Source organism: Mustela putorius, unplaced genomic scaffold (assembly GCF_011764305.1).
Source record: "Mustela putorius furo isolate JIRA1106 unplaced genomic scaffold, ASM1176430v1.1 tig00003845_pilon_pilon_pilon, whole genome shotgun sequence".
Lineage (NCBI taxonomy): Eukaryota > Metazoa > Chordata > Mammalia > Carnivora > Mustelidae > Mustela > Mustela putorius.
Window position 1 is genome coordinate 58066386 of NW_025421998.1, and position 17549 is coordinate 58083934.

General features: G+C 55.5%; 4 protein-coding genes and 1 long non-coding RNA gene across 10 annotated transcripts in view; 1 reads left to right on the forward strand and 4 right to left on the reverse strand.

The window, feature by feature from the left end:
* HOXA3 (homeobox A3) overlaps window positions 1-11833 on the reverse strand; it is a 45437-nt gene extending 33604 nt beyond the window's left edge. For all 3 annotated transcript variants that reach the window (XM_045062810.1, XM_045062807.1, XM_045062809.1), the window contains exon 1: window positions 11746-11833. The gene's annotated coding sequence lies outside the window, so the exon portion shown is untranslated. The remainder of the gene's footprint in view (window positions 1-11745) is intronic.
* Window positions 440-4786, reverse strand: HOXA5 (homeobox A5). The gene is made up of 2 exons (XM_004762539.3): window positions 2403-4786; window positions 440-1420 (listed from the first exon to the last, which is right to left on the reverse strand). Exons 1-2 carry the CDS (start codon window positions 3295-3297, stop codon window positions 1170-1172), a joined length of 1146 nt encoding a protein of 381 aa, XP_004762596.1. The 5' UTR covers window positions 3298-4786; the 3' UTR covers window positions 440-1169.
* On the reverse strand, window positions 4977-12099 carry HOXA6 (homeobox A6). 3 transcript variants are annotated; one of them, XM_004762537.3, is made up of 3 exons: window positions 11746-12099; window positions 6692-6806; window positions 4977-5245 (listed from the first exon to the last, which is right to left on the reverse strand). In XM_004762537.3, exons 1-3 carry the CDS (start codon window positions 12097-12099, stop codon window positions 4986-4988), a joined length of 729 nt encoding a protein of 242 aa, XP_004762594.1. In that variant the 3' UTR covers window positions 4977-4985. The 3 variants fall into 3 exon arrangements, with proteins under 3 accessions (XP_004762594.1, XP_004762593.1, XP_004762595.1); XM_004762536.3 differs by having other exon boundaries at window positions 6692-6953; XM_004762538.3 differs by lacking the exon at window positions 11746-12099 and having other exon boundaries at window positions 6692-9754.
* On the forward strand, window positions 10460-12184 carry LOC123387024. The gene is made up of 3 exons (XR_006601352.1): window positions 10460-10597; window positions 11021-11127; window positions 11752-12184. It is a non-coding gene; the product is annotated as an uncharacterized LOC123387024 (long non-coding RNA).
* A 1105-nt stretch (window positions 12185-13289) lies between these two features.
* HOXA7 (homeobox A7) lies at window positions 13290-16678 on the reverse strand. 2 transcript variants are annotated; one of them, XM_045062812.1, is made up of 2 exons: window positions 15805-16664; window positions 13290-14827 (listed from the first exon to the last, which is right to left on the reverse strand). In XM_045062812.1, the coding sequence occupies exons 1-2, from the start codon at window positions 16181-16183 to the stop codon at window positions 14496-14498; spliced, it is 711 nt and encodes a 236-aa protein (XP_044918747.1). In that variant the 5' UTR covers window positions 16184-16664; the 3' UTR covers window positions 13290-14495. The 2 variants fall into 2 exon arrangements, with proteins under 2 accessions (XP_044918747.1, XP_012916939.1); XM_013061485.2 differs by lacking the exon at window positions 13290-14827 and adding an exon at window positions 14834-15421 and having other exon boundaries at window positions 15805-16678.
* Window positions 16679-17549: the final 871 nt, after the last annotated feature.

A 17549-nucleotide genomic window follows, 5' to 3' on the forward strand; every position in this document is an offset into this window, starting at 1 on the left:
GTGTGGGCCCTGAGGGCAACTAACAAAGCCCTGTGCTTGTGCTCCTTTCTCTCTCTTCCTCTTTTCTTTCCTTTTTCTTTTTTTTCTTTTCTTTCTTTCTTTTTTTTTTTTTCTTTCCTGGTACCCAGCAAGTTAGCTTGGTTTCCTCAGAGATGGGTAGGTTGGACTCAGGCTTTGGAACCACCTACAGCTTTTCCACCTTCTGCCCTGAACTCTGATGGGTCAGAGTTAGTAAGGTCGCGGGTCAGGGTGTTGGTCTGAGGCCTCCTTGCACAGGCAGGCTGCTCAGGTAGCCTCAGACTCACTGCCTTCCAGCACTAGACAGACACAAGAGCAGAAAGAGCCGCTTGCTGTTTTGGCACAAACCAGACCAAGAGAACTTACAATAGAAAGTTTATTTTTTTGTTTTTGTTTCCAGTCAGTATTTTTTCCTTAAAAACAAATACAAAAAAAAAAAAAAAAAAAAAAAAAAGCTGATCACAGTTTGCTTAAACAGCCAGACTCGGACAATATTTGTAACTTTGTTCACAAAAACATACATCACTGAAGCTGCGCTTATGAGAGCCACTTCCAGAGTTCGTGCAAAGGGTCCTACAAAGGCACGCAGGGACACACCGCTCGGAGTCACAGTTTTCGTCACAGAGCCACTAGTCACTACACGTCAAACAAGTTAAGTTGTGTCTCATCAAGTCACCTCTACAACAGCATTAATTACACAAGGAATATAGGTAGTTTGAATAAAAATATCTTTAACAGCTTGGAGCTGTTGAGACAGGAACACTTCCACTCACATGCACAGTTAAACAACTGGAGTGCAACACACAACATTGGCACTAAACGAGGTTGAAGGGGGACTTTTTTGTGTGTTTTTTTCTCTTTTTTGTTATAGTTACTTCAAGTAACACAGCTTGCTTCATATAAATAAGTTAAAACATCTATTTTTTTTTTTCAAGACAAAGCCATTCAGGACAAAGAGATGAACAGAAAGCAGATCTACTTATACAAGCGCTATAATGGCAATAAACAGGCTCATGATTAAAAGATGAATTAGGGCAACGAGAACAGGGCTTCTTCACAGAAGGAACACAAGGGAGTTTCAGAAAGTCACCTTAGTACTGACACTACGCGGGATCCGCTAATACTGCTCAGTACTTTAAACGCTCAAATACTCAGGGGCGGAAGGCCCCTCCCGCCGCCGCCATGCTCATGCTTTTCAGCTTATTATCTTTTTTCCACTTCATTCTCCGGTTTTGGAACCAGATTTTAATTTGTCTCTCAGAGAGGCAAAGAGCATGTGCTATTTCAATCCTTCTTCGGCGGGTCAGGTAGCGGTTGAAGTGGAACTCCTTCTCCAGCTCCAGGGTCTGGTAGCGCGTGTAGGCCGTCCGGGCCCTTTTGCCTTCCGGGCCGCCTATGTTGTCTGCAACAGAAAAGTCAGCGATTTAGCCACGAACTCCTCAGCCCCCGGTTACCCAAGTCGAGCCAGGGTCCTGAGCAGGAACAGGGGGGAAAGCTCAACAAGTCCTCTCTCCTAGCACGCCCACCCCTCCCGAATTTCCTTCCCTCTTCCTTTCTAGAGAGAAAACAATACAATTTGGACTCTGGGAACAATCGGCCCATCTGAGGCTGGAGCCGCGTCCCGGAGGATCGCCCGGCTTTCCTTCACCCCTCTCCTGCCCTCTGGCCCTGCCCCTGGAGTCCCGAGGCGGGGCACAGCCCTCCCAGGCAGCCCACCTCTCAGAAACCCACAGAAGCAAGGCCCTTCCCTAAGCGCCCAAGTGGCCTCCAGGTCACCCTCCCTTAAAGTTCCAGCCCCGCGAGCCGCCTTCTGTTCCAGCCTGCACGCTTGGGGCGCCTCTTTCTTTTTCTTCCCCTTTCCTGCTGTCCCTTCTGCTCCCAAACTTCAGAATCCCGCCGGCTCTCGCCTCGATTATTCACCCCCCCAAGCCCCTTTTCGGGGACTCTAATTAGTAACGCTGTTTCCCCAGCGTAGCCCTCCTCATAAATTATCCACCCTGACAAGCCCGATTCACGGCCCCTACTGCCATCCTCTACCTCTCTGCGCCCTGCTCGGCTGGCCTGACCCGGGAGCGCGTTCCAAGGCGCTGGGGTTCGATATGGGATTTTTCCTTCCCCCCCCCCCCGTTCCAACATCTAGATTTGCCTGGCCAACGGCCCTTCTCCTCCCCACCCCCCCGCCCCCACTTGCGAGCGTTGGGCACTGCAGAGAAGAGAATGTGGAAGGAGGAAGGCAGGGGAAGGAGAACGGCGGGGAGAGACTCCACAGGGCTGGGAGAGGCAAGACCAGGGGAGAGATGGGGAGAGAAGGCGGTAAAGGAGAGACGGGGGACCGAGAGCCGCGCCCCCGCGGCCGCGTGGATTTAGAAAAAGGCTGGCTTTACCATGACTTATGTGCAGCTTGCGCATCCAGGGGTAGATCTGGGGTTGGGCGGGCGGCGCCGGGCTCGGCTCGCTCTGCGCGCCCGCCTGCTCGCTGCTGGCGGGGGCGTCCTCCTCGGCTCCGGACGCCGTGCCAACCCCCTCTCTGCTGCTGATGTGGGTGCTGCCGGCGTTGGCCGAGGCGCCGCTGGAGTTGCCCAGGGAGTTTTTCCCGCCGTGGTGGCTGTCGCTGCCGGGCGAGGGGGCCACGGCGGAGCAGGGCAGCGGGTCGGGCGGAGGCGAGTGCGTGGACGTGGCCGGCTGGCTGTACCTGGGCTCGGCAGGCGCCGCGCTGGCGCCGGCCGCGTAGCTGCGGGCGCGCTCCCCGGAGCCAAAGTGGCCGGAGCCTGAGCGGCCGACGCTGAGATCCATGCCATTGTAGCCGTAGCCGTACCTGCCGGAGTGCATGCTCGCCGAGTCCCTGAATTGCTCGCTCACGGAACTATGATCTCCATAATTATGCAACTGGTAGTCCGGGCCATTTGGATAGCGACCGCAAAATGAGTTTACAAAATAAGAGCTCATTTGTTTTTTGATATGTGTGCTTGATTTGTGGCTCGCGGTCGTTTGTGCGTCTATAGCACCCTTGCACAATTTATGATGAATTATGGAAATGACTGGGACATGTACTTGGTTCCCTCCTACGTAGGCACCCAAATATGGGGTACGACTTCGAATCACGTGCTTTTGTTGTCCAGTCGTAAATCCTGCCTGATGACCTCTAGAGGTAAACTCGTGCACTAATGGGGGAGTTGGGTGGAGGCGAGAGGGGTGGCGCGCGCGCCCCAGGCGCGTGCCCGCCACCCGCCGCCGCCGTTCAGTCGGACTCGAGCGCCACCCGCTGGAGGCAGGGCGCATCGCTCCGCTTCCGACCCAGGGCTGCAAGGGCCGGGGTCGAATTGAGGTTACAGCCCATTATGGCAAAATTATTGCATTTCCCTCGCAGTTCCATTAGGATGTACCAATTGTGAGGCCGTCAGCTGCCGATCGCGCGTCCGGCGAGGATGCAGAGGATTGGGGGGGAGATGGTGACTTGGATTTTATTTACAACAACTTTATTTCCCCGCTGTGCAGCCCCTCTTATTTTTGTGTCGAGGTTGGGGTCGGTTCTGCCCGTCGTGCCGGCAGCTCTGAAATTTGAAAATACAGATATCACCTTCGGGGAAGGGGGGAGGCCATTTAGCCAATTGGAGAAATAAATCCTGCCCGCAGCAGCAGCTACAATTACGGCTCTGTTTTTCTGTGAGTGCATGAGGGACAGCGTCCCTGCCGCTCTTAAATGACAGGCGTCTATTAAAGATAGCTTTTGTGTAGTGTTTCTCCGAGGCGAGGTCAAATTCCATACACTTTTATAACCGGAGTCGATTTTTCTTTCGTGTAAATATGGTTTTCGTGTCATTAGTTCGCTATTTGATTTGCTTTAAGTATCCAATCTGGAGAATCTTCCCCACCAGGTCCCTTTCCTCGAGGCAGCCGGGCCCCAAGTCGGAGGGTTCTCGCTGAACCCACCGAGTGGGGCCCAGACTCCCCACAGCCACAGGAGCTGCTGGGAGGCTGGGGATCCTTGGGCCGAATTATTAGGGTCTGGCTTACACCTCCAGGAGTAAGATGAGGGTGCTAATGGAAACATTTCGTGGCAGTGCCTAGTATCTGCGTAGATATTTTCCCCGGTCCTGAAAGACGAAAGTAAATCACAAACACAGCCGAAAGGCCTGGGGAGTACTTCCCGCGTCGCGGGCACCCCTGGCACATTTGGAAACCAGGACTTTTGCCGTTCCCAGGGTCCTGAGCCGCCTCCTTAGGTCCTGAAAGCCACTGTGGTAGAAGCGCAGGCACTATCGGAGGCGGGGATCCGGGATCCGGAGCTGGAGCCTTCGGGAGCCCAGTCTCTCCGGGGGCTGTAAAGTTCCGCTCGCGCCCAGGTTAGGTCGGCTCGGCTGAGGCTGCTTCTCTTCCACGGACCGTTGCGCGCGCGGGGCCGAGAAGGAGGCTGTCTCAGGGTCCCCTTTGTTCCTCACGCTTCTTCCTGTCTAGGAGCGGCCTGGGATGCCACGGTAGTGCTGGGGCCCCAGCCTTTAGGCCCCCTCTTTCCAGTGGCCTGAGTCGATTCGGTGGTGACCTCCGCGACTTGGTGGCGAGGGACCGAGGCGGAAACGCCCAGACACCAAAATGGGCTCGACCCAGGTTCTTTCCTCTCCAGCAACCCCGCGTCCCGAGCTCAGGGGCACGCAAAGGCGCTGGCACAAGAGCCGGGGACGAAATCGGGGAGCGCCCTGGGATCCGGAGCCGACTAGGGCAGCCTTGGAGAGCGGGACTGTATGTGCAGTGCGCCCCGCTCCACTGCTGGGATTGGCTGTGTGTAGTTTTTTTTTTTTTTTTTTTTGGTAAGAAATAAATGCTCAGGCGTTTGAAAAGCTCCTGCTCCCCTGAAGCTGCAGAAGCCCCCCGGATGGGAGCAGGCAGGGGAGAAAAGTTGGGGAGCAGGCGAAGGCAAAGGGGCAAAACCGAGGGAGGTTGCCGCGCTGGCCTGGTCCCTGCCCAGGCGTTTACTCGCCCGCCTTTGCCTCAGCGTCCTCCCCGCTGGGCTGTGTGGAATTGATGAGTTTATTTTCCTTTTTCCACTTCATGCGGCGGTTCTGGAACCAGATCTTGATCTGGCGCTCGGTGAGGCAGAGCGCGTTGGCGATCTCGATGCGGCGGCGCCGCGTCAGGTAGCGGTTGAAGTGGAACTCCTTCTCCAGCTCCAGCGTCTGGTAGCGTGTATAGGTCTGGCGGCCTCGGCGCCCGTGACTCCCATACACAGCACCTGCGGGCAGAAAAGGCCGGGCGCCGGTGAGCCAGGATCCCGGCAGCCGAACCAGGCAGACCCGCGCCCCGCGCCCCCGGCCTCTAAACTGGAAACCACCGCCTCCACTCCAGCCTCTTTTCGCTATGTCTAAGGCCAAAAGCCCGTAGGATGGGAGATTATTTCATACCAAGAGAGATGTTTTCCACCTAAAACAGTCTGGAGTGAGAAGTTATTGTTTTGGGGGAAATCTGCTCTGTAAGAAAATCATTACAAGCAGAAGAAAGAATGAGCATTCTTAATTCAGGGTACCTGAGTTGTGTTTTTGTGGGAGTGTAGGGTGTGTGTCTTGAAGTGATGGGTGTGGAACCCTGTGAATAGGATGGACACTTGGAATTCACACACCGATCCCTGTGAAGGTGTTACTGTGGCCAGACGTGTCAGGACTCGACATGGGTTTTGGTGGTGTTTTTTTGTTTTTTTTTTTTTTTAATGATGAAAAATGGTCAGCCCTCTCAAATCTTTGCAAACTCCCCCCAAATTATATGGCCCTTCTGAAAAATGCAGAGCTCCCTTGGAAAAAACAACAACAACAACAACAACAAACAAGTGGATCTTAAAGCAAAACACTATCAGTTAAAAATTCTGCATTAGGTTCTGCCCTGCTCCAAGGATTCTCTGTCGAATTTTTGGAAAACAGAGGCAAAGGGATGGAGCTATGGGCCATCTGGGGTTTCTGGAAATGTAGGACTGTGATGGGCTATCTGTTCTGAAGCCAAAGGAGCCCATGGGTGGGGGGGCTCCCCCAAGCTGGGTGTATGAGACTCAGGCAGGTCCTCAAAAGGAGGCAGAAGTTGGCTAAGAGTGAGCAGTTGAGTGGAAGGGGGAGGAGGGGAGGGAGGAGAAAGAAAAAATCCTGAGGCTGGAGATGTGGCCCTCCAAGGCTTTAGGGAGACACTAGAAGAAGCCAAGTGAGAGCCTCTATCTATATGGGTTTCTGAAAAGCAGAAAGGAGAAGGGTTGGGGGGTGAAGGGGAGTTATTAGTGCTGGGTGCAGAAGGCCATCTCTGCTTGGGGATCTGAGCAGGGTGTTACCAGGGGGAAGTGTGGGCAGGCACTCCCACCCATCCAGCCTAGCTCTCTGTTCAGGTTGCCCCTGTCACAGAGTCTCACCTAGAGTGGCAGTGACCTCTCTCCATCCCCTAAGGTGTCACCTTACATGGCTACTAGTGCGGTGCCCTCACTCTGCCACAGCTTGATTGCCTCACTGGGAATGGGTTGGGTTTTGTTGCTGTTGTTGTTGTTTTAATCTCTTTTTTAAAAAGCCAGGAAACTTTGTTCATTCTTTCCTCCTTTCTTTCTATTTCCTTTTTCTGCTTTCCCTGTCTCCTCCTTCCTTCCTCCTTTCCCTGCCCTTTTCCCCCTCTCCCTCCACGCTCTTGGGGGGGCTGCAGGGAAATGCCTTACCCGCGCAGGAGTTCATCCGCTGCATCCAGGGGTAAACAGGACTCGTGTACTTCCGGTCGGTGCCTTCGTCATGGAGGGCTTTGCCCGGCACGCTGCTGCTGTCGGGTTTGTACTGCTGCTCGGGAGAAAAGTGCAGGTAGTCCCCGGGGCCCCTCTGCTTGCCACTGCCCGAGGGCGAGGCGCCACTGAGGTCCTTATCAGAATAGAAGCACGAGGCCCCGTACTCGTAGGACGCCCGGTTGCAGGCCAGGACCGAGTTGGACTGTTGGTAGAAACAAGGTGAGGTGTACGTCTTGTCCGGGAGGCTCGACGCCCCGTACGAGGCCGGGAAGGGCCTCAGCGCGTCATAGCCGGCCGGGTAGAGGGGCAGCTGGCCCAAGAAGGAGTCCTGGCCGCTGGGCAGGCTCCCGGGGAAAGTGGGATTCACAAAATAGGAACTCATTTGCGCGCCCCTCTGCAGGACTGTGATTTGTTGTGTATTAGTACATCTGGCTATAACTATTAGTAGTCATCGAACTGGTTTGTTTCTGGATGGCCGAACGCCAAAAGCGACAGCAGCAAATCGCACCAGCTGACGCGGCGGCGGCCAATGGGAGCGAGCGCTGGAGCCCGCTCCCCGGGGACCGCGGCGACCGAGGCAGCAAAGTTACAAACAGCCCCCAGCCCGCCCGCCCGCCGCCCGCCGCCCGCCCGGCAGATTAATGGGCGCGCACAGCCAGCCGGCCCGGCTCTCCTCCCGAACGCCAGCGGCGGGCACAGCCCGGATAGGGACGTGCGAATCAGGCCGGGGTAGGGGCACGAGAGTCCGGGCCGCAGCAAAGCCCCCCGCCAGGCCCGCTCCTTCCTCCTCCCCTTCTTGCCTACTTCGATTTTGCCGGTTTTTCTTTCCAAACAGGAAACCTGACAGCCCGGCGCCCGGAGGGGCGGTGACAACGAAGGCTTTGCTCCCCGTCGGCCTGCCCTTGCGCCGGGGCCCAGAGTTTGCCCCTCCCTCTGCACCCCCCTACCGGTGGGTGCGCGTTCCGGAGTTGAATAAGGGGGTCTGAGAAACCAGGCCTTCACGCCCTGCTCCTCACTCCTGCACCTTAGGAATCGGTGCATCCCTTCTTGCTCTCCTTCCCCACACCCACCAAGGGCCTGGGCCTCGCTGCCGCTGGGTGCGGAAGGCTCACCTCCAGCTGACCAGGATGGGCCTAACGTCTTCCCCCACTGGCCCCATCCTCCCACAGACAACACGTCTCCTTTGAGTTCCCACGGGCTCCCCTCCAATGGCCAGCGATTGCGTGGCCTCAAAGCACCCCACAAGCTGTGCGTCCTGGTCCCATCTTTGAACCCAGGAACTGAGAGGCCAGAAACCACTGGTTTCAACAAGAAAGGGACCTACAGAGGAGTGACCTTGAGACTAAGCTCCAAAGCCAGCCATGGGACCTGCTCCCCTCTCCCAGCACTTGGGACTCTCCCTCCCGACACCCGGACTGCTCAGAGCTGAGACAGATCCAGATGCGGAATCTCTGTCCTCATTTCAGAGGCACAGCGACCCAAGGTCCCTGCCCAGCCAGGCATAGAGGGCACCTGGGATGTCCCAAGGCTGTGAGATCACTGATGTGCTTGTTTGGGGGGCCTCCCCACAGCGTGCACTTTGCTGGAGTGTACCCTTTTCCATGCCTTTCCTGGGACTGTTGGGGGCCTGCCGCCTGCAGTTGCTCTAATACTAGGAATAGCTGTTTCAACGGCTCCAGGAACCGCCTGCATTGGTTTTTACCGTGGTCCCAGGCCTGGCCTTCCCCAGACAGGACGTGAAAAGCTTGTCCTGGGTTGCTTTTCCTTGCTTGATAGGTGTGCCTTCGAGATAGTTGACTTTTACAGCACATTGATCAATCTCATTTTGTAAAATGTGATATCTTTCCAATGGCATTTTTACAACTGTATTTGTTGGGCTTGTAAAACCCTTGAATTAGGTTTAAAATCCTCAATTCTGTGGAGGCTGAAAAAAGACTATTTATACAATTTGGTTGAATTTCCAGAGGATGTTTGTAAGATCTGTAAAACTCTGGTCTGCAGGCTCATGGGGTTCAGGACTTGGGGGAGGGGGGTAGAAATGCCCTCCTAGGAATCTGCCAACGACTTCCTTAATCTCTTCCCTGCTTTTTGATTTTTTCCCCTGCCCTCACTTCCCTCAAAAGGAGAAAACTGGGAAAGGACTGGGTTACTGGTGGCTTCCACAGAACCTAGCAAGCACCCCTGAAAATGGCTTCTGCCCACCCGATGGGGGCTGGACCCAGAAACCTTCTGCCTGTGCCCCAACCAATCCAAGCTAGGGAAGTTTCCCCTTTGCATATATATATAAAGAAGGGCCTGGCAGGAGAGGATAGAATGTAACATTCCCCTGGAATTTCCTCAGAGAATGGACAGGATAGCTGAAAATGAAAACTCAGTTAAAAATTCTAAAGGGAACTATATTTTGAAAGCTATGTCCAAAGAAAATCATGTTTGAGTTATTGTTTCTTAAACAAGACCATTAGATGACAGTGATTTCAAACAAATGATTGTTGTTCAAGACAAAAATAACTGTTTGGAGATGTTGATAAATGCTTACATTTAAAATTTCTGTGTTATACCTCCAGGTCTCACACAGTACTGGGACTGATGGCAGTTTATTCCATATACCACGGTTATTATTTGTTATGGTTTGACTTGGATTTTTTATCTAATAATTACCCCAGACAATGACAGAATTTGATTTCTCAGCTAAGAGCCAAAAAACATTATATTTCTAGCTTCTATAGGCTCTGAGATTAAAAAAAATAAATAAATAGAAATTTCTATGTGTTAGCCAAGGCTGGTACATCTTATGTTGGCGATGACCCAATTTATTTCTCCAACCAGCATTAGGTGCCTATATATATATATATATATAGAGAGAGAGAGAGAGAGAAACAGCGAGCGAGAGACATAGACACACTCAGGCAAGAATAGGAGCCCCAGACGCTGGAGGGAGCCTCTCCTGGGATAGTGAGAATGGCTACTAGGACTCTCTTCTAGGTCAAAGCCACAGAGAAAGTCCACTTACCTTTCAGCTGCTCTTCAAAGGGGACTGGATAGCGTGCAGGGCCCCACAGTCTGCCCTTTCCCTGGGCTGCCCACTCGACCTCCGCCAGCCTGGGGGGCGGCCTGCCGGTGTGTTGGGGGGACCTTGAGGGCCTCTGGATCTGTAGCCCAGGACAGAGCCCACAGCGCACAGGTGCGGCCTCTGCCTGTCACAGGCCCTCGCCTGACGCCAAAGCCCGCCTTTCTTGCCATAGTCAGTCCTCCTCAGGGCCAGCCAGGCCTGCAGGCCTCAGGACCAGGAGTGGTCTTTCCGATTTCAAAATCCCGAAGCGGGCGCCTTCCCCGCACCAGCGTGCGCCCCGGGGGGCGCCTTGGGACGCGCAGTTTGGACAGAAGCAGCCATGACGTGCCAGGCCGCCTGTGCAACCAGTCTCCATGGCGCTGGGGGTGGGGGAAGACCCGAGTCTAGTCGGGCGTCCAGCTCTTGTCAGAGGTGGCCAAGGCGGGGGAGGTTCCCGACAGGCCCTGGGAGGCCGCCCCTCGAGTCCTCCCTTGCCCCCCTCTCCTCGGCCTGCTTGGGAATCTCCGAGGGGCCCGCGCAGCAGTCGCGCCAGGCTGCACGACGCGGGGCTGCGGCTGGCGTCGGTCCCGGCGACGGCCACAGCGTGGCAGCAGCGAGCGCCCGGCGCGGTCGCAATAAATAATCTGCCCGCGGCAGCCGCAGTCAGGCAGCCCGCGGCCCTGCGACGCAAATGCGCCGCTTTATCCGCCCCGAGCGCACCCACAGCGCGCGCGGCCGTCCCAAACGTCCACAGCCCCTTCCGAATTTTCTAATGCATAGCAAGGTACTCTCTTAAGGTGAGAAAACAGCAACCGAAGCCACAAAACAAACAAAAAGAACTCGAGCCCAGAGCCTCTGGATTGTTTCTGGTCGCAGTCCCGGGAAGCTCCTGGGGCAAATCTGGCCGAGGGGCACCCAGGCCAACCCGCGATCTGTGCCACCGCACCACAGAAAGCCAACGCCCACGGCACCCTCCGTGCCTCCAACCCCGCGGCTCCACTGTCCCTCTTCCGGCTCGCGGAAAGTGGGGCTTGCGGTCGCCAGCCAGCTGCGCCGAGGTGGGTGGGGGGGTCCCCCTATCGCCCAGACTCGGTTTGCGTCCTTCCTTCAACCTTAGCTGCGGCCCCTGCCACACTCAATAACACTACTACGTTCTCTGAACCGAAACTTCCCGCCAAGCAACACCCAGCCAATTAACCCCATCCTCTCCTCCAACACAGAGTTCCACCCACGCACCTAGTCCCTCTCCCCGCGCTTCAGACACCCCTGTCATCGGAAAACCGCGTGAAGGCAAGCAGACAATCAGCAGAGGAACCTGGCTGAATTAGTAAGTTTTTGTTTGCTTTTTTCCCTCATTCTTTCTCTCCAGAAACCGATTCCCTTGGAACAGAAGGTGTTGTGTTGATACCAGTAAAACGCATGTCAGTTAATTAATTCACTTTGCCCTCACCTCTTCCCACCTCCCCAGATCGGGAGCTGTCTCCAGTTGTTGGGGAATTCAGTCGAGCCAACTGGGTCATGAATTTAAAAAAAAAAAAAAAAAGAAAGAAAGAAAAGAAAATCCAAACCAGAGAGGCTGGTAGGGAACGCCGAGTGCAGGGGCCCTTCTTTTGGGGGCCAGGCAAGGTCGCTGGGGAAGAGGAGAGAGAGACCATAGTGCTCCCACCCCATGCCAGGACGCTGTGCCACGGAAGGAAGGCTGGCATTTACTGCCATGGTGAACCAGGGAGAGGAGAGAGAAAGGGTGTGTGTGTGTGTGTGTGTGTGTGTGCGCGCGCGCGCGCGTGTTCGTGTGTGTGTGTGCATGCGCGCGTGATGGAGGGGGCAAGTGTGAACGGTGAGTGTGGGAGAGGTTCTTCAAAGCCGCCCTGGGTGCCCTCTCCCACCGCCGCCGGCGCCGGCTGCCATCTCACCACCTTTGCTCCTGTCTCCCCACATGTCTCACCTTCAGATGGCGGCTCCCAGAAGCTCCTACCCCTCTGACAGCTGTCGCTTGGGCAGCCGGGGAGACGAATCGTCCTCCTTCCTGGTGCCAGAGGACGCGGAAATTAGCCAGGTTGCGAGTTGCAAAGCGGCGGCGGCGGCGCCTGGAACTGGACGCGCCCCACCTCCAGCGGGAGCGGCCGGGCCAGGCCGGGCCAGGGCCTCGTCTCGCTCGCCATCGCCGGACAAAGCGCAGCCAAGCCCGGCTGGAAGGCAGAGCTCCGAAGCAGGCAGGACGGAGCGGAGCAAAAGAATGCGGCTCTATTCTCGCAAGGGAAATTATAAAAAAGTTCATGTTCACGGTTCCCATCCACATGACCGACAGCGGCCAATGGAAGGGCCGAACAACTCATAAAGTTGTATTGCAAAGTTGTAAATTTTCATAAACAACAACGGATTTATGACCCTTTCCCCATCACTAAGAGGAGGCAGCTCTTACACCGGCGCCATCTTACCACCGAGGCCCCCCGGACTTGGGGCCGCAGGTTTTACAAACCCAGTTGGGCCAGGTTTTATTAAAAGAGCAGTAAGAAGCGGGCCCAACCTAGGCAGGAGACGGGAGTCCAGGTCTTCGCCTGCAGAGCTCAGGCTACTCTGCGCTGTCCCTATTGTCCCTCTCCCTTACCCAGACCCTCCACCTTCCCCGCACCCGGACACCCCCGCCAAGGCTCGGCAGCCCGCGTGTGCGGACCCCTGCCCTTCCCATACCCCTCAGTTGCAGTGCTGCGCCCAGAGGCCCTCGCTTTGCCTGAATGCGGGTGGGAGGGGGGCTGCGTCAGAGGCCCTGAATCCCCCCTCCTAGCATGGGGCCGTTTTCAGGACTCATGGAATATTCGGGATCACTGGCAAGGGTAATACCCCTTTCCAAGCCCACCCCACAGCCTTAGAGGGAAGGGTGGATTTGGGGTTCACTCATGGAATTTGTAGAGGTGTTTTGTTTTGTTTTGTTTTTTGTTTTTTAAGGGAGATTCTTGGAATATAATGTATCCATTGAAGATTCCGTTTCTCAAGAGATGTGGAAGATGTTTTGCACACACACACACACACACACACACACACACAAAACCAAGATGAAAATGTCCTGAGAAATGCACATATGCAATCATGGACACACAGAAATGCACACACCCAGTTATGGGCACAAATGAGTGCATCTATTTACACCAGAAACACATGCACTCAATTTTGGACACAGAATTGCATAAAATCACTGACTTGTGCAGTAATACACACATACATAAAATACACATATTAAAAAAAGAGGTACACACAAACTTATACAAATCTACACCTTAGAATCCACACAAAAAGGGACTTGACACACATTTACACCAATATATCGACACTCGACACTTGGACCCTATTTGTCCTTCCAGTTTTGCTTCCCCCAAACCTCTGTGGGCTTCCAGACATAGCAAACCCTGGCTAGGCTAACCCCAACCAGGCTTACCTCTCTTTCCCAGCTCCTCCTCGCACCCCTTCGCACCCTGTATAAAGCAGTCCACATTTTTTTGTCACCAAGCATCTTTATTTTTCTGTTACATAAAACACGGTTAGCTGGGCAAGACAGGAAGTGTGCCTTCCCATTCCTGGAACCCCAAGCTAGAGCCTACAGGGACAAGGGGGACGCAGGACAACACAAGAGATGAAGGGCATTGGGAGGGGCATCAGTCCTCTCCACCAGCTATAAAGTTAGCTCAAGACAACACACCATGCTACAAAGTCACCCCATTAACACATCCTTCCCAAGTCAAGACATTGCCTTACAAATGAGCTCCAAGACTATATAAATGACAAAAAAAAAAAATCTTGTTCAAATATACAATATTTGCTATTGTAGGAAAAGTCAGGGTGTACATATTCAACATGGCTAGACAGTAGGACACAGGGACCAGGGAAGGTGCAGGAAGGCTGGGAGCATCTCTGTAGTCCTACTAAGCAGAAGCTAACCCAGAGATCTGCAGCTAGCTTGGGAATGCTCCCCTCCAGAAGTAGGGGTAATGGGCCTGAACTTGGGGTGCCCAGGCCAGAGAAGGAGGGATTCTAGGTTGCAGCACTTAGAATGCTTTGGAATAAATATATTATTTTTCAATTTAAATAGAAGCCAATACCCTGGTCCCCGGACCCCAGCCCTTCTCCACGCAGCCTCAGGGACCCCAAAGGCTGCCAGGCAGAAGCAGGAGGGGCCTGGCGGAGGAAGGGGCCGGGACTAGGTAGCAGGCAAGTCAGTGAGCACAAAATAGGTAGTTTGGGAGAGTAGGTAGTACTGAGAGAATCAGGTCCTTTGCCGTATGGGGGAGGTGCTGGGCGTCTACCAGTGTTGGGACATGTCTGGGCTTCCTGGGAGAGGAGGCCTACTGGGGATGGGCCCATAGGTAGTTTGGGGTGCCTCTGGCCGAGGCCTGTGCTAGGTAGTATTTTAGCCGTGCCAGCGCAGAGCTGGTCGGACTGGGGTTAGGGAGGGTGTCTGCTGGGGATCCTTGGGGGCAGAGAGAGCCCCAAGGGGACCCAGTCTAGGCGGCTGCTCGGTCCAGAAAAGATGGGAGCTGGAGTGGGTCGTGGGGCAGATGGGTGCAGGTTGGGGACTGTTTTTGTTTTTGTTTTTGTTTTACGTTTTCTTTTTATTTTTTCCACTTTTGTAAATAAAATCAATGAGTCTCTAAAGACGCTTTTCCCGACTGTCTGGTGCAGCCAGGGCCCCGACTTGGCCCCTCATTCCTCCTCCTCTTCGTCGTCATCTTCTTCGTCTTCGTCCTCATCGTCAGCCTTGTCGGTGGCGGCGGCGGCGGCGGCGGTGGCGGCGGCGGCGGCGGGCACGGCGCCCTCGGGGGCTGCGGTGGCCGGACCCTCATCTTTATGCTCTTTCTTCCATTTCATGCGGCGGTTCTGGAACCAGATCTTGATCTGGCGCTCGGTGAGGCAGAGCGCGTGGGCGATCTCGATGCGGCGGCGCCGCGTCAGGTAGCGGTTGAAGTGGAACTCCTTCTCCAGCTCCAGCGTCTGGTAGCGCGTATAGGTCTGGCGGCCCCGCTTCCTGTCGGGCCCTGGGAGCAGACAGGACACATGGACACATGGACAGATAAACCAACAGAGACACAGACAGGACAGCGCATTAGCCAGGCCGCCGTCCCAGAGCCCGCACCTTTCTCCCAGCGCTGACCCGGGCGCGCTCCCCCCCCCCACCCGCGCCCCCCGAAAGGGGCTGGGGGAGGAGCGGGAGTGTTAGGGGAAGACCCCAACTGCGGTGCCAGAGCGCAGGCAGCTCTGTGAGGAGGAAAGGCGCAGAATCCCAACTTTACAACCGTCCTTTCCAGCCGGCTAGGCTTCCACAATGTCCGGCTTCCCCCTGACAAAGGGAAATTGTAAATATAGAGTGTGGGCAAGTGGGAGACGCTGCGCTTTTGCCATTCAAAGGCGAGTTGGGCCGCTTCCCCCGCCCCTTGCTAGGCAAGTGGGTGACCTTCGGGCGGTCCGCACTCCAGGGGCGCCTTTCCTTCCTAGCAGACCGCGCCCCCATAGCCGGACCTTCCAGGGGCACTCCGACCCCCTGTCCCCGCTCTCGTTCCCCACCCCTCCTTTAACTGGCCCCTGGCACAGGGGCGTAAGAGGGGCCCTGATGAAGGGTTTGGCTCTTCCTGCTTTTGAAAAAGAAAAGCCAGGCCGAAAGGAAAAGGAGGAGGGAGCGAGAGAAGAAAGGGAGAGAGAAAGAGGGAGAAAGTCAGAATAGCGAACAAAATGTTAAAATTCCAAGGCAAATGGAGTTAAATAAATTTACGAGGATCGAACCCATTAATTGGGTCATAAAAAGTTTTATGAGCCTCATTTACATACAATGCTACGGGCTCTCCACGCTATGGCGCCTTGACTCTAATTAAAACCAGAAAGGCAGCGCCGCCAGGAGTCACGGGGCCGTCGGCTCGCAGTCGCCTCTCTCCGCGCTCCGCGCTCCCCAGCCGGGCGCTCCCCGCTGCCCGTCCGCCCGCTCGCCTACCCACCCGGTCAGCCTAGCTGCCTCGCCTACCTGAAGACCGCATCCAGGGGTAGATGCGGAAATTGGCCTCCGCCGGGCCGTGCAGCGCGCCTTCGTCCGCCTTGTCGCAAGCGCCTTTGGCGAGGTCACCGCAGAGCCCGGGGATGTTTTGGTCGTAGGAGGCGCAGGGCAGGTTGCCGTAGGCGTCGGCACCCAGGCCGTACCCGGACGCGAAGGGGCTCTGATAGAGGGGGCTGTTGACATTGTACAAGCCCGGTACGGTGGAAGCGAAGGCGCCGGCGCCCGCCCCGTAGCCGCTTCTCTGCGAGTTGGGCGCAAAGGAGCAAGAAGTCGGCTCGGCATTTTGGAACAGAGAAGCCCCCGCCGTATATTTGCTAAAAAGCGCATTCACATAATACGAAGAACTCATAATTTTGACCTGTGATTTGTTGTCCGGCAGCTTTCAGTGTCGGTTTTACGAGGTAGCGTGATATATGATAACATTACACCCCCAGATTTACACCAAACCCCATTTTCTTTTGGACGGAGCTCGCCGCAGCACGTGACCGCCCACATGACCGCCTCCGCCAATCTCAGCAGCCCTCACAGGTGGTCTTGCTCCGCGGGGCCCGCGGCAGCCTAGAATGGAAGGGGAAGAGGCTCAAATATGTGGCCAACGAATCTGCCCGCGCCGGGCTGGCCTGACGCGTCCCGCGGGAAAAGGACCCCGAGGCTCCGCGCGAGCGCTCAGCTCACCGCAGCGTGGACGCCTGGCCTGCAGAGGCTGCGCGGGGCGGCCGGGCACAGCCTCCTTTAGCCTATTACCGAACTCTGGAGCAAGCCTGCAGGCCTCCCGAACCCTGTCCTGTCTACTGACCCAGCCTAGGGAGGGTCTCTACGCTCGGCGCACCCGCCCGACCCACGGCAGTCCATGGGCAAGTCTCAGCTTTGGGCAAATCGGTTCTTTGCCCGCTTGTACCCCCCGCACGCCCCACCCTCCGCCACGTCCACTGGGCGATAGGCCCAGTTGGACTATGATCCAGATGGGGCCGGCGCAGCGTCACTTCCAGCTGCAGCGAGAACGCCACCGCAAACTGGAACCATGTGGTTCGAATAAAGTCAACGTCTCCCGGCTTCCTTTCCTTAATCGGAGGCACACTGTTTATCCGCCTTAAAGGAAGCAGTGAAATATTTATCTATTAATGAGCCTCATTTGCCAACAGATTTATTAACGTGGGGTTCCCCTCCTGCCTCCTGGACACCGCTGTCCTGGCAGGCTCTATGCATTCGCTCCTGGGCACCTGGCTGGCCTCTGGCAGCCTAAGAAATAGCTGGACACTCTTTTGTTCCTCCCGGCAACCTCTGGTTTCCCCTCGCTCAAGGGGAACCAAGTCTCTTTCCTCCAAGGCTGGAGGAACCTCAGGCCCTACACTCTTCCAGGTACCCCTAGTGCTGGGACTTTTCTGGAAGCCTTTACCGGGGCCACCCATGGGCCTCTGCCAGCTCCTCATGGTCTTGAGTGCTTGGGAGCAAGCAATACATATGGTAGAGCCAGTTTGAGAGGAGAGAAGCCCCAGGTGCCTGGCGGCTTCAGCCCACTATGAATCTCCATTTCTTTTTGGAGACCCCCAAAACAAATAGGGGGACCCCCTCTAGTAAGACCACCCAGTTCTAGCGGCTTCACATATCCAAGGCTGGCTCACAGCAGAACACAATAATTTCCCTCCTTCCCATTCAGGCCCCCAGCGCCTGGACCTTACCTTTCCAAGCCTCCAACCCCTACACAGGGTTGGACC

Excerpts from the sequence above, each read along its gene's own strand:
- HOXA5 (XM_004762539.3), bottom strand. The coding sequence starts at position 3,297 with ATGCGCCCTGCCTCCAGCGGGTGGCGCTCGAGTCCGACTGAACGGCGG. Across the intron at positions 1,421-2,402 it reads CAAGCTGCACATAAGTCATG|ACAACATAGGCGGCCCGGAA; the intron begins GTAAAGCCAGCC and ends TTTCTGTTGCAG.
- HOXA6 (XM_004762536.3), bottom strand. The coding sequence starts at position 12,099 with ATGTGGATGGGAACCGTGAACATGAACTTTTTTATAATTTCCCTTGCG. Across the intron at positions 6,954-11,745 it reads CTGGGAGCCGCCATCTGAAG|TCCAACTCGGTCCTGGCCTG; the intron begins GTGAGACATGTG and ends TTCTACCAACAG. Across the intron at positions 5,246-6,691 it reads GCGGATGAACTCCTGCGCGG|GTGCTGTGTATGGGAGTCAC; the intron begins GTAAGGCATTTC and ends TTCTGCCCGCAG.
- HOXA7 (XM_045062812.1), bottom strand. The coding sequence starts at position 16,183 with ATGAGTTCTTCGTATTATGTGAATGCGCTTTTTAGCAAATATACGGCG. Across the intron at positions 14,828-15,804 it reads CCCCTGGATGCGGTCTTCAG|GGCCCGACAGGAAGCGGGGC; the intron begins GTAGGCGAGGCA and ends GTCTGCTCCCAG.